This window comes from Mastomys coucha, unplaced genomic scaffold (assembly GCF_008632895.1).
Source record: "Mastomys coucha isolate ucsf_1 unplaced genomic scaffold, UCSF_Mcou_1 pScaffold22, whole genome shotgun sequence".
NCBI lineage: Eukaryota > Metazoa > Chordata > Mammalia > Rodentia > Muridae > Mastomys > Mastomys coucha.
In genome coordinates, this window is record NW_022196905.1 from 181988817 (window position 1) to 182001003 (window position 12187).

The 12187-nt window shown below is 35.8% G+C and overlaps 1 protein-coding gene across 11 annotated transcripts in view; it reads left to right on the forward strand.

Annotated features, from left to right (window-relative positions):
• Pcm1 (pericentriolar material 1) overlaps positions 1-12187 on the forward strand; it is a 105040-nt gene that overhangs the window by 57019 nt on the left and 35834 nt on the right. For all 11 annotated transcript variants that reach the window (XM_031339601.1, XM_031339604.1, XM_031339602.1 and 8 more), the window contains 4 exons: positions 43-188; positions 671-861; positions 4649-4820; positions 7304-7662. In XM_031339601.1, coding sequence (XP_031195461.1) covers positions 43-188; positions 671-861; positions 4649-4820; positions 7304-7662 — 868 coding nt within the window. The remainder of the gene's footprint in view (positions 1-42; positions 189-670; positions 862-4648; positions 4821-7303; positions 7663-12187) is intronic.

A 12187-nucleotide genomic window follows, 5' to 3' on the forward strand; every position in this document is an offset into this window, starting at 1 on the left:
ATTCTACACATTGTAACTATTGTCAACATTGTCTTCCAACAGACTTTGTCTTGTTTGCTGCAGACTCTTCTAACAGGGCCGTACAGTGTTCTGCCTAGTAATGTGGCATCCCCTCAAGTACACCTTATCATGCACCAGCTGAACCAGTGCTACACACAGCTAACATGGCAGCAGAATAATGTCCAGAGGTAACCTGTCTGATTAAAATAAAATACTGTATAGTGAGTGCTAAAAGGAAAGGAGCGTTTTTACAGTTACCTTCAAGGAAAAAGGCAGGAGCCAAACTGCAGTCAGTATATTGACTGAATTACAGCCATGATCTGTCACTGTGGGCCTGGCTTCTGTTTATAAAGTTTGTATTGAATTATATACTTAATGTTAGATGAAGTATATAGTATTTAAATTATACAATAATAAATCAGTGAGCAGGCAAAAATTTAGGTTCTTATATTTATATCTCTGTCTATTAGAACTAAGCTCAGTCCAATGACTAGTTATTAAATTGAGCCAAGCTAGTTATTGAATTGGGCCAACAGAGTGAATAAGTACTTGTTGTAGGGTCAGAACAGTCTACCTATTCTGAATGCTTTTCAGTCACTATTCATATGTATTGTTTTTGAACTTTTATTCATGACACTATAACTGACTTAAATTACTGGCTTTTTTATAGGTTAAAACAAATGCTAACTGAACTTATGCGCCAACAAAATCAACACCCAGAAAAGCCTAGAAACAAAGAAAGAGGCAGTAGTGCATCACATCCTTCTTCTCCCAATTTATTTTGTCCTTTCAGCTTTCCAACACAGCCTGTAAATCTGTTTAACCTGCCTGGATTTACTAACTTTCCATCATTTGCACCAGGTAGGTAACTGAAAATCTGAAGGAAAAATAAGTAAATAGGAAAGTTTTGAGCTGGGTATGATATTGCATGCTTATTAGTCCACCACTCAGGAAGCAGAGGCAGTAGGAGGCCAGTCCCAGATACATGCTGAGTTTGAGGCCAAGGTGGGCTAAATGAGATGTATCTCCAAAAAGGAAAGAAAGTTTGAGATTATTCTGTGTTTATTGTTTGAGAATTTCTTATACTGTATTGTAAGCAGATCATCCCTTCGTGTGGGCTCTTCCTGTACTCCCAACTTCATATACTCTTTCTTTTAAGTCCACTTAGTTTATTTACTATGTGCATGGGTGGAGCAAACTACTGGAGTGTGAACAGCATTTTCTTTCTCCTTTATCAGCCATCAGTTAACAGCTTTTCAAGTACAGATAGGACTTTGTGAACCCCATTCCCATCTATATTATATGATTGTTTTAAAATACAGAATTCTCTTATTCTTTGGAAATCTCCTACTATGTAGAATGTGGTGTTGGTCATATTCATTGCCCAGTCATCCTCCCTACTTGTCCAGATCCATCCGCCACCCTCTCCCTTTATATACTTTATTTTAATGACCAAGTCCAATTTAGCTGCTCATAAACTCCTGAGTCTGGTGCCATCTACCTGCACCCTTAAAGAAAACTCTTCTTCCTTCAAAGCTACCAACTGTCAATAGTTCATTGGCTAGTGATGGAGTGGTCAGAAGGAACTCATGAACCTTTCTTCTTCTATGCTAGAATGTTGACTGGCTTGGTCTTGTATTGACCGTCTGCAGACAGCCCTAGTTGCTGTAAGTTCATGAGTGCCACAACAGCTCTTTAATGTCCAGAAGGCACTGTTCACTCTGGTCCTTCCCAAACACTAGCTCTTTAAAACTTTCTGTCCCCAGTTCCTAGATATTCCCTGAGCTTTATTCCCTGACTGCCTCATTATAGATGTCCCATTTGTGGCTGAGCTTTTTATTGACATTTTATTCTCTGTATATTGATCAGTCCTGAATATGTTGCATGAATTTTTGACATGTTTTGGAGTTGCCCAGAAACACTTATATTAAACTTACATTTTTCTACATTGTTCTTACATTGTTTATAAAGGGGAAAGGTATTGGCCTTGTTTAAGGGCTATTGTCACCAGGTAAACCATTAGGGAGGTGAAGATGTGTAAGGCACTATTTAAGAGCAGCCACTTCTCAGTGAGGCATTTAGCACAAGGTTTTGCTAAGGTGGTTTTACTGTTTATTAACTTTGCTTTTCCCCTTGGTTCATTGTATGCCAGGTACTATACGTTATAAGCCAGGTACTATATGTTACTTGGATCCAAATTAAAATAAATTACTTAATTTACTTGGATGAGTTAAAATAAATCTTTAAAGGAATTCAGAATCTAGTTAGGAAGGTAATGTTAATAAATGCTCATAGCAGTGCAGTAGCTGCTGTATAGCAGGGATAAAAAACTTGGAGAATATAAGTAAGTTGGTTTTAGAAAAGATGGTAAAGTTCATTTCCTTAATGGTTAAAATGGGAAAGGCTTTTTAACCAGTGGAATCACTGTAACCAAATAGAGCCACTTAAGAGTTTTAAAGCAATGAAATATCACTTGGAGAATTTAGAGGTAGTTAAGTCAGGAAAGTGATTGATGTGGCTGGAGAATAGCAAAGGCCTTCTGGGGTATGCAGAAGAAACTTAAGTTTTATATTGTGTTCAAGAGGAACTACATAAGTACTCTGAGCAGGGGAGTAACAGGAAAGATTATTTCAGAAAGATTATACTGTGATTCTGTTGAGGAATTAGAGGAAAGGAGCTAAGAGAATAACTGTCTAGAAGGGTTTTCTAGGCATGTTAGGGAAAGGGTGATGGCCTGACCAAAGACACTAACAGCAAGGAAAAGAGTTGAAAGTGTTAGAGTAAGTTAAAGTGATCAGTTAATCAAGATGGAAGAAGAATTGAATTCCTTTGCCAAGGAATGTAGAAAACAAAGGTTGGGACATTTTCATGAATGACTATTCCACAGTGTATTTCCTCAACAGGATTTTCAAAGCATGGGCATTCATAACTTGAACAGCCTCTCTTTACTTCTTGAGCAATATTGATAGCAAACTTTGAGTAGGCTTTTAAGTAATAATGAGAAGGTGCATGTGTTATTTGTACATTTATAATAGTCATACCAGGTGAGTAAATGTGCTTAGTATCAAATTCATAGCATTATTTTAAATATTGTTTATAAAGTAATAAATTTCATTATAGTGACGTTGTATATAAATTACTTACAATTGAGTCTGGGACCCTGTCATAATTTGATAAAGGCACTGTTAGTTATGATTTTTAGGGTTTTATTTTTTTAGCATTTTATTTTAATTTTTAATTTGTGTGTGTGTGTATGTATGTGTGTGTGTGTATGTGAATGTAGGTTTGTGCATGTAAGTATAGTGCCTGATGAGGCTAGACGAGGATATCAGATCCCCTGAAGCTGAAGTATAGATCATTGTGGGTCTATGTGGGTGCTGGGAACTGAACTCTGTTTGCAAAAGCAGTTCTTGTTCTTAACTGTTGAGCCATCTCTGCTTGTATAACTTCTAGTGTTTTTTTTTTTTATTTTTTTAATGTGTGTTTTTTTTTTAAACTTTTATTGCATTATGATGAGAAAAGTTACATAATTTCAATTTATTTATCAATTCATCATTCAAATGTTAACACTGAATTTGTTAACGTTTAAAAACATTTTAATTAAATAGAATTGGATCACATTCTTGTTTCTCTTTTGTACCACTGCTCCTCCCAGAGACCCCCCTTCAATACCTATAATAGCTTTTTTGTCATATTCCTTAAAATTTATAAAATATTACAACAATAAAAGTAAGTATTATAAAAGTTTGATATAAAACAATTAATTTAAGTCTTATGTAGATGCTCGTCTACAGCAATAGTGAAAATACATTTTTCTCAATATAAATTTTAAATAACTCCAAATATATTAACTGTATACTTAAAAATAATACATCATTACTAGTATTTTCTTAAATGAACATGAATATATAAAGTCTTTTTGTATGTTTTGTGTTTAGTAGAGTTTAAAATCTTGGCTCTTACTGTGGTACAAGCCCAAAATAAGAACAATTTTTAGACATTGGGTTTCATTGTAATAAGGGTGTATTTCAATGACCCTCACATCACCAAAGGATTTTACCTCCATCGTAGCTGAGAGTTGATAGTTCTGCTGTACCAAGAAGTGAATTGTAGGCTCGATTTTTGGATACAGACTTCCTGCTATGGTCAAAGCTATTTGACTTGAGTGAGTGACTTCATTCTCAGCCCAGAGAGAACAGGTAACATTCATTTAAGAAATGGTGTAGGTTTAATGTGTGTTTTTTAATTGCATGTGTATCTGCATCACATGCATTGCAGTGCCCATAGAGACCAGAAGAACACATCAATCCCTGGGACTGGGATTACAAACAGCGTGAGCTGCCAAGTAGGTGCTGGGAATCAAAGCCAAGTCCTCTGGAAAAACATCTGCTTTTAGGGCTGAGCTGTCTCTCCAGCCCTAACTTCTAGGTCTTAAGGGAGAACCATTAATTTCTTTAGTATCACAAATATCTCAGATGTAAGTAGGCTGAGTTATAAATAGTAAATGAGCATTACTTTATTGAATTGACAGTTTATGTTGATAGGTTTGGACAGGATATTCAATCACTTAAATCTCTTAAAAATAAATTTTAATTTCATTTAAGGCTAAGGTACTTCTTCATTCTTTTCTCTCCTGTGTTTTTATTAGGAATGAATTTCAGCCCTTTATTTTCTTCTAATTTTGGAGATTTTTCTCAGAATGTTTCTACACCTACTGAACAGCAGCAGCCATTAGCACAAAATCCTTCAGGGAAAACAGAGTATATGGCTTTTCCAAAACCCTTTGAAAGCAGTTCTTCTCTTGGAGCAGAAAAGCAAAGGTACTTGATTTTATCAAAGTCAGATGCTTCTAGCATTCACTTAATTTTTTTTAAAAAAAATTACATTTAGTTTGTGTGTTTGTATATGCATAGAGAGGTCAAAGGATCACTTGAGGAGTAAGTTATCTCCTTACACCATGTGGTCCTAGGAGTCAGGCTTGCAACCATTTACATGTTGGCCTATATTGGTGACCCATGATTCAGTTTGTGACACAACACAGGGAGAATTTTTGTGATTGTGCAGTTTGATATAGTGTTTGTTATATAAAATTTATACATCATGTAGATATTCCTCAGTCCTAAGGACTTAACATCCCCGAGAGTTTTAGTCCAGGCTATCTTACAAGATTCATCTAACATTAGCAGAAATGTATGATTTAATCTTGATTTGATGTTTGTCTTTAGATTAAAAAATTTCAGTGTTTATCAACTTAGTGTACTGGAAACTGTAGGAACTGTGAGGGAGTAGTTGTTTGATTCACAGCCTCTGAATATCATTAGGTATTATTATATTGAGTATTATTTGATTGTAAAAACATTTTTTAACCAGGCCTGATGATACATGCCATGAATACAAATTCTCCAGAGGCAGAGACAGGCAGATCTTTAGAATTCAAGGCCAGCTTGGTCTATATAGTGAGTTCCAGGCCAGTCAGGGCTACATACTAAAATTCTTTCAAACTTTTATTTGAAGTTTTGATGGTATGTGGTATCAGTCATAGTTAGGATTTTATATTCTCTCTCTCATATTTATTAATTTTTAATGTGATAATCTCTGACAAAGTAGTATAAAAGAAGGGGTCTGGTACAACTACCATTTTTTTAGGCATATAGAAATAACTAACTTATATAAGTAATTAATCCAGAAAAAATGTTTTGGTAACTAACTCAAAAAAATATCCCTATAACCTTTTTCAGTTTGTTCTTGGAGAAATAGGCAAATTGAAATACTGTAAGGGGCAGTAGGCAAGGCAGCTACAAGAACACTCTATTGCCTCAATTGTTATTTACTTAAAAGCAAACAAACAACCCAGAAGGATGAAAAGAATAGTTATCAATTGGATCCAGTATTCTATTAGAAGTATCTTATGCCTCCACCTAGTAATATGATTGGGCATGTCTCATCCTCCTCAGTTAATTAGCATTTGCCACTGTTGTTAACTCATGAACTTTGGAGGGGCACTTGATTAACAGATAAATCTTAGAATTCCTGTTAGACTCACCTTTAGGAATTACTTTATCCCCTTGACATTGTTGACTCCTTATTAGTTAGTCTGACTGTTCTTTTTTCTACTAAGTTCCCGTTTCATTATGAAAGTGTTCTTTCATCAGAGCTAGACACAGTGCACAGTTGCCAGTTAAAAAGGGGATTGAATCACAAGCAATGAATATTTATTCAAAACTTCAGTGAACTGGGCTTCCTGTTGTGATTTTCTGCTTTATTATCAATGTTTTATATACCCTTGGCAGAAGAAACAACTGTGATTTTTCATTGTGAATGTCACGGTTAGACTGGAACTGCATATCTTGTTTTAGCTACTTGAAATATTTCAAATTAGATATTTTTATCTTACTGAATCAGAACTATTATAGATATCCTGGGTTAAGTGACTAAAGATAGCAAGAGAATTAAAACCTAGTAGTCTTTAATAAAGGTCATAAAACTTACTGTAAAGTGCTAGCAAGGAAGTATTTTAAGTTTTGTAGACCATACTCTGTTACAGACATTCATCTATGCAGTTTTCATTAAAACAAACAAATAAAAAACATCCAAGGAAGGACAATCTTATAAAGATGAGAGTAGCTATGTGTTCATAATATTTTATTTGTAGGAATTTAAGTGTGAATTTCACTGGGCATATTGGCACAATGCCTTTAACCTCAGCATTCAGGAAGAGGCAGGCAGATTTCTGAGTTGGAGGCCAGCCTGGTTTACAAAGCCAGGACAGCCAGGGTTGTTACATAGAAGAAACCTTGTCCTGAGAAACCAAAACCAAAATAAAAAAAAAAACATGAATTTCATGTCTAACTTCCCAATGTGTAATAATTTTCTTATTAAAAAAAATAACTTTTAAGAATAGTAACAAACACAACTAGTTCACAGGTTATATAGAACAAATTGCTGCTGAATTTGTCCTTTAAGTTGGAGATTTCTGACTCTTGTTTTGAGTTAAAATTTATAAGTCAGTATCTCCCAAAAATATTCTTCGTAAAACACTTGCTGGGCTGTATGGTAAAAAGTTGTATGTTTTTAGCCGGGTGGTAGTGGCGCATGCCTTTAATCCCAGCACTTGGGGAGGCAGAGGCAGGTGGATTTCAAGAGTTCGAGGCCAGCCTGGTCTACAGAGTGAGTTCCAGGACAGCCAGAGCTATACAGAGAAACCCTGTCTCCAAAACAAAAACAAACAAACAAAAAAAAGTTGTATGTTTTTATGAAAATGTTTTCCTACCCTATTGATTTTATACTTTTTCTTACTGGTAAGGAATCAGAAACAGCCTGAAGAGGAAGCTGAAAACACCAAGACACCATGGTTATATGATCAAGAAGGAGGAATAGAAAAACCATTTTTCAAGACTGGATTTGCAGTGTCTGTAGAGAAACCTACAAATAGTAACCGCAAAAATCAACCAGATACAAGCAGGAGAAGGCGTCAGTTTGATGAAGAATCATTGGAAAGCTTTAGCAGTATGCCTGATCCCATAGATCCAACAACAGTAACTAAAACATTTAAAACAAGAAAAGCATCTGCCCAGGCCAGCCTGGCTTCTAAAGACAAAACTCCCAAATCAAAGAATAAGAAGAGAAGCTCTACACAGCTGAAAAGTAGAGTTAAAAATATTGGTAAGTTTTGAAATGTGTTGAACAATTATAATATAAATATAAACCTTGGTCGTCTTACTTTGACATACTGTTATTTTTGTATAACTAGATGTACAGGCATTGTTGGAACATACTTCAATTATTTTATTTTTAATTATCTTTATAGTTTTTAAATTCTTAATTAGCATTTAATGTAGATATCTTGAAACATTGCTCTTATTTTTTGCGCTTTTTAAACTTCCTCTTGTTTCGTGTGTGTGTGTGTGTGTGTGTGTGTGTGTGTGTGTGTGAATATATATACTCACATATCCAACAGCATGTTCCCATCCCAATGGCGTATCCTTTTTTCTTTTTCTTCCATCCTTTCTTCATCCTGTCTCTTCTTGTCTGTTCCTTTTTTCTTTTCTCTTCTTTTCTTCTTATTTTTACTCATAACTCACTAAATCCAATTAGTGAAGTCCCTATGTGTATGGGTGTAGGGCCATCTACTGGATCCTAAGAAATGCTTCTAGTGGGAACACTTTCAAAAAAGAGTGGTTCTCTCCCAGCAGCTATCAACTGCCAAACTCAGCTCAACGGTTCTCCAAATTTTATGTTACTGAAAAGTTGCTCAGATGCCCAAATGTTACTAATTTTGTCTTTCAGTGTTTATACCAGGGCATTGCATTGAATTTTAATCATGACTTCTCTTTAAATTTCTTGATGATTCATTTAATGGGCTTCTAATTCATAATACATTGTTGTTTTTATTACTGTAAATGAAACCACTTTAAAAACAGACACTTATAGATACATTGAATTTTATTGAATATTATATTAAAGTTGTCTTTATAGCATTGCAATGTGTACCTGCTTTTAAAAAACAGGTTCTTCTATAATTTTCTTAAGACTTTGCCGAAGTGCTAGACTTAAAGCAGTTTTATTAAACTCCAAATAAAGACCATATGTTTAAATTTGGTAAAACCAGAGAACCATTCAAATAGAAAATGGTTCATTTCTGAGACAGACACTGTGAATAATCATATAATTTTTGATTTCCTGGTGCTTTGTCCCCACAAATATGTAACTGAAGAAACATGAGCAATTTTTTTATTGTAACACTTTCAACATCCTTTTGTTTAGCTATATAATCTGATGTGCTAGGGGCAGGACTCCTGAAACTTTTTAAATGTTTCATATGGGGCTCCCTGGGAATACCATTCTAAGTATAGATTTGGATTCATCAGGAGACCGAGGCAGGAGGATTGAAATTCAAGGCAGACTGGGCTACCTACCAAGACCCTTTTCGTTAAACAAACAAAAAACAGATCCTAGTTTAGTTGGTTTTGAAAAAAATGTTTATTATTGTGAAATACCCTTTTTAATTACAATTTTTCTTTATTTCTGAGAATTTCTTGTTCTATTCAATGAAATATGGCCAACCCCATTTCCCTCCAGCTGCCCATTTATTCCCCACCTTGTCACCTTCTCAACTTCATGTCTTCTTTTTTTGTTTTTGTTTTTGATGGTCTAATTTTTCTTCTTTTTTTTTTTTTTTCACAAAGAGTTTAATGATCTCTTTCATTGGTAAATGGTCTTGAGTAATCCACTCAAGTAAGGTCATTTAGTTCAGGTTTGTAAAGTCCTTTGTACACTGGTGGAGAAACACTATTGAAACTTGTTCAATTCATATTTCTGGATCAAACTGTAATGGTGCGAATAGGATTAGAAAAGCAAGAAACCTGCCCAAACTTATATGGGCGACCTGAACTTGTGTGAGATGCTGGTGACCTAGCTTACCTCCAGATGGCCAGTGCGAGAAAAGACTGTCTTTTTTGATAATTCACTTATGTGCATGGGTGTGGAGTCATCCACTTGAGCATAGGAAGTGTTGCCAGGGTAGCACAAGAAATGTTGCCAGTGGAAATATCTTCAAAAAAGACTGATTCTCTCTCCCTCAGCAGCTATCAAATGCCACTCACTTTTAATTAAGAAACAAGACCTGAAGGGCACCTCCCCATTTATCTATGCCAGGAGTTTAGCTGGCCTGATCTTGTGCAGGTAACAGTGTCTGTTATGGGTTTATGAGTTCAGTGATGGTTCACATCTAGAAAACAACATTTTACTGCACTTTGCTCCCTTCTCTGGTTCTTACATTCTTGCTACTGTCTGTTCTGAGATAAACCTGAACCTTGGGGCTTGGTTCAGGTTTCTCTGTGTAGCCCTGGCTGTCCTGGAACTCACTCTGTAGACCAGGCTGGCCTCGAACTCAGAAATCCGCCTGCCTCTGCCTCCCAAGTGCTGGGGTTAAAGGCGTACACCACCACCGCCCGGGTTTCATGCTAATTTTAAATATATCAGTCTAAATAATAATTCACATGTGTTCAGCTGACATTCACTGCCATTGTTAAGATCATTTTTCACAGCAGAATCAAACTTATAGCACTAAATTTGATTAATATATGGCAGAATTAAGTTGCTCTTCTCAATTCTTGCTATGTAGAATGTAAGCCATTGGTAAAGAGTATTGACATCTGTAAGCTTATTAGAAATATACAAACTTTTATTGCCCACCTGTACTAACTGAATCAGTGTACACTGTACCAATAGCAACACTGAAATCAGGAGACAGTTGCATCTTTAGCCATTTTGTAGTCCACTGGTGTCCTGCAGAAGTGAGACAGAAAGACTGAGTTCTCATGTTTAGTTAGGAGCTGAGAAGGGAGTAAGCATCTTTATCTTTTTTTTTTTTTTTGACAGCCTCTCAGAGAGAGAAGAAAGTGAGTGAGTAATGGCCATATAGCAACTCTTGTGTTCTAGGAAGCTGATAAACAGTGGGTCAGCTCTTCCCTCAGTGGCTGTTTGGAATCATGCAGGGCCTTTAGAATGCCATGGATAATGTAGTCTTCATCAGTGAAGGCAGAAGTAGAAGTACTATTTCTTGTAGCTATTCCAGTCATGTTAAGTAAATCAGAACTAGACATAGGGAAGAGTTCTGGACAGATGTTAGAGATTAGAGTCTCTGCCTTCACGGTACTGTCTTACTTAGCCAGTGATGATATGAAGCATTAATCCTTATTAATTTTGCTGTTCTCCTTGGAAAAAATTTGGCCTGGTAGCTTACATCTATAATTAATGTTATTTGAGAGGCTGGCTGAGTCTGGACATTTGCAAGTTTGAGGCTAACTAGGGCACATTGTGAGACACTATCTCAATAACAAAACCAAAACCAACCCAAAAATGCCCTAGAGATAACTCATCAGTCACACATTAGTACCGTAACTTAGAAATCCAGACCTTGGATTGGAAAGATAGCTCATTAGATAAAAATGTTTGCCACTAAGTCTAGTGACCAAAGCTCCATCCCTGAGATCCCCTTTGTGGAGGAAAGAACAGATTTCCCAAAGTTGTCTTTTGACTTCTACATGCTTACACATCTAAACACATGTATAGTGATAAATAAATTTACTTAAATAAAATTTAAAATATAATGTAAAAATTCAGAAGAAAATCTAGCCCTTGACTTTGATATTTGCCTTGACTCATGTTTTTTCTTCCCTCTTTGTAAATATTTAAAAATTATTTTTATTATTACTGTATTACATATATTATCATCATTATTATTATTTTCTTTCTGGTGTGTGTGTGTGTGTGTGTGTGTGTGTGTGTGTGTGTGTGTACACTGAGTGAAAGTCCCTGGCTGGATGCATCATGGCATATGTGTGTGTTAGGGGAAAACTCCATGTAGTTTGTTTTTTTTCTTTCACTTTATGTGTTCTAGGATCAAATTCTAGTTTCTGGTAAGTGCCTTTACGTTGAAACACTTCTCTCTGTTACATCTATCTTTGAAAACATTTTTAAGTTATTTTATATTTGAGTGTTTTTCCTTTATGTATGTTTGTGTATCACATGGCTGGTACCCTTGAAGGACATTATATCTTCTGGAATTGGGAGTTATAGATGGCTATAAGTCAAGAGCAACAAATGTTCTTTACCACTGCACCATCTCCAGTCCAGACTCTTTTAAAGAACATTATTCATCCTTGGACTCCCCTCTTCTATTTTTCCCCTAAACCCATCCTTCTTTTTCCTTCATGTCCTCTTTTTAAAAAAAATAACTTACTGTATTAGTCCCTTTTCTGTTGCTGTGATAAAGTACCATGACTAAGGCAACTTGTAAAAGAAAGGGTTTGTTTGGCTTATGTTCCAGAGGATGAGAATCCATTGTGATGGGAAAGTAGCAAGCATGTCAGCTTGAGAAAGAAGCTAAAGGTTTATGTCTTGACCTGCAAGCAGGAAACAGCATGAAATCAAAATAGTGGGAATCTTTTAGCTCTCAAGAGCCTGCCTTCAGTGACATAACTCCTCCATCAGTGCCACGGTTCCTAAGCTCACACCCTAACAGTGCCATCAAGAAGGGATCAAGTGTCAAATATCTCAGATTATGGGGACATCTCATTCAAACCAGTGCATACAATGAATACTGACAGTGTTTACATGGTCCCTGTTTTATCCATTCTATATGGTTGACTGGCTTGTGCACAATAAATGCAGATGTCAATGGCTC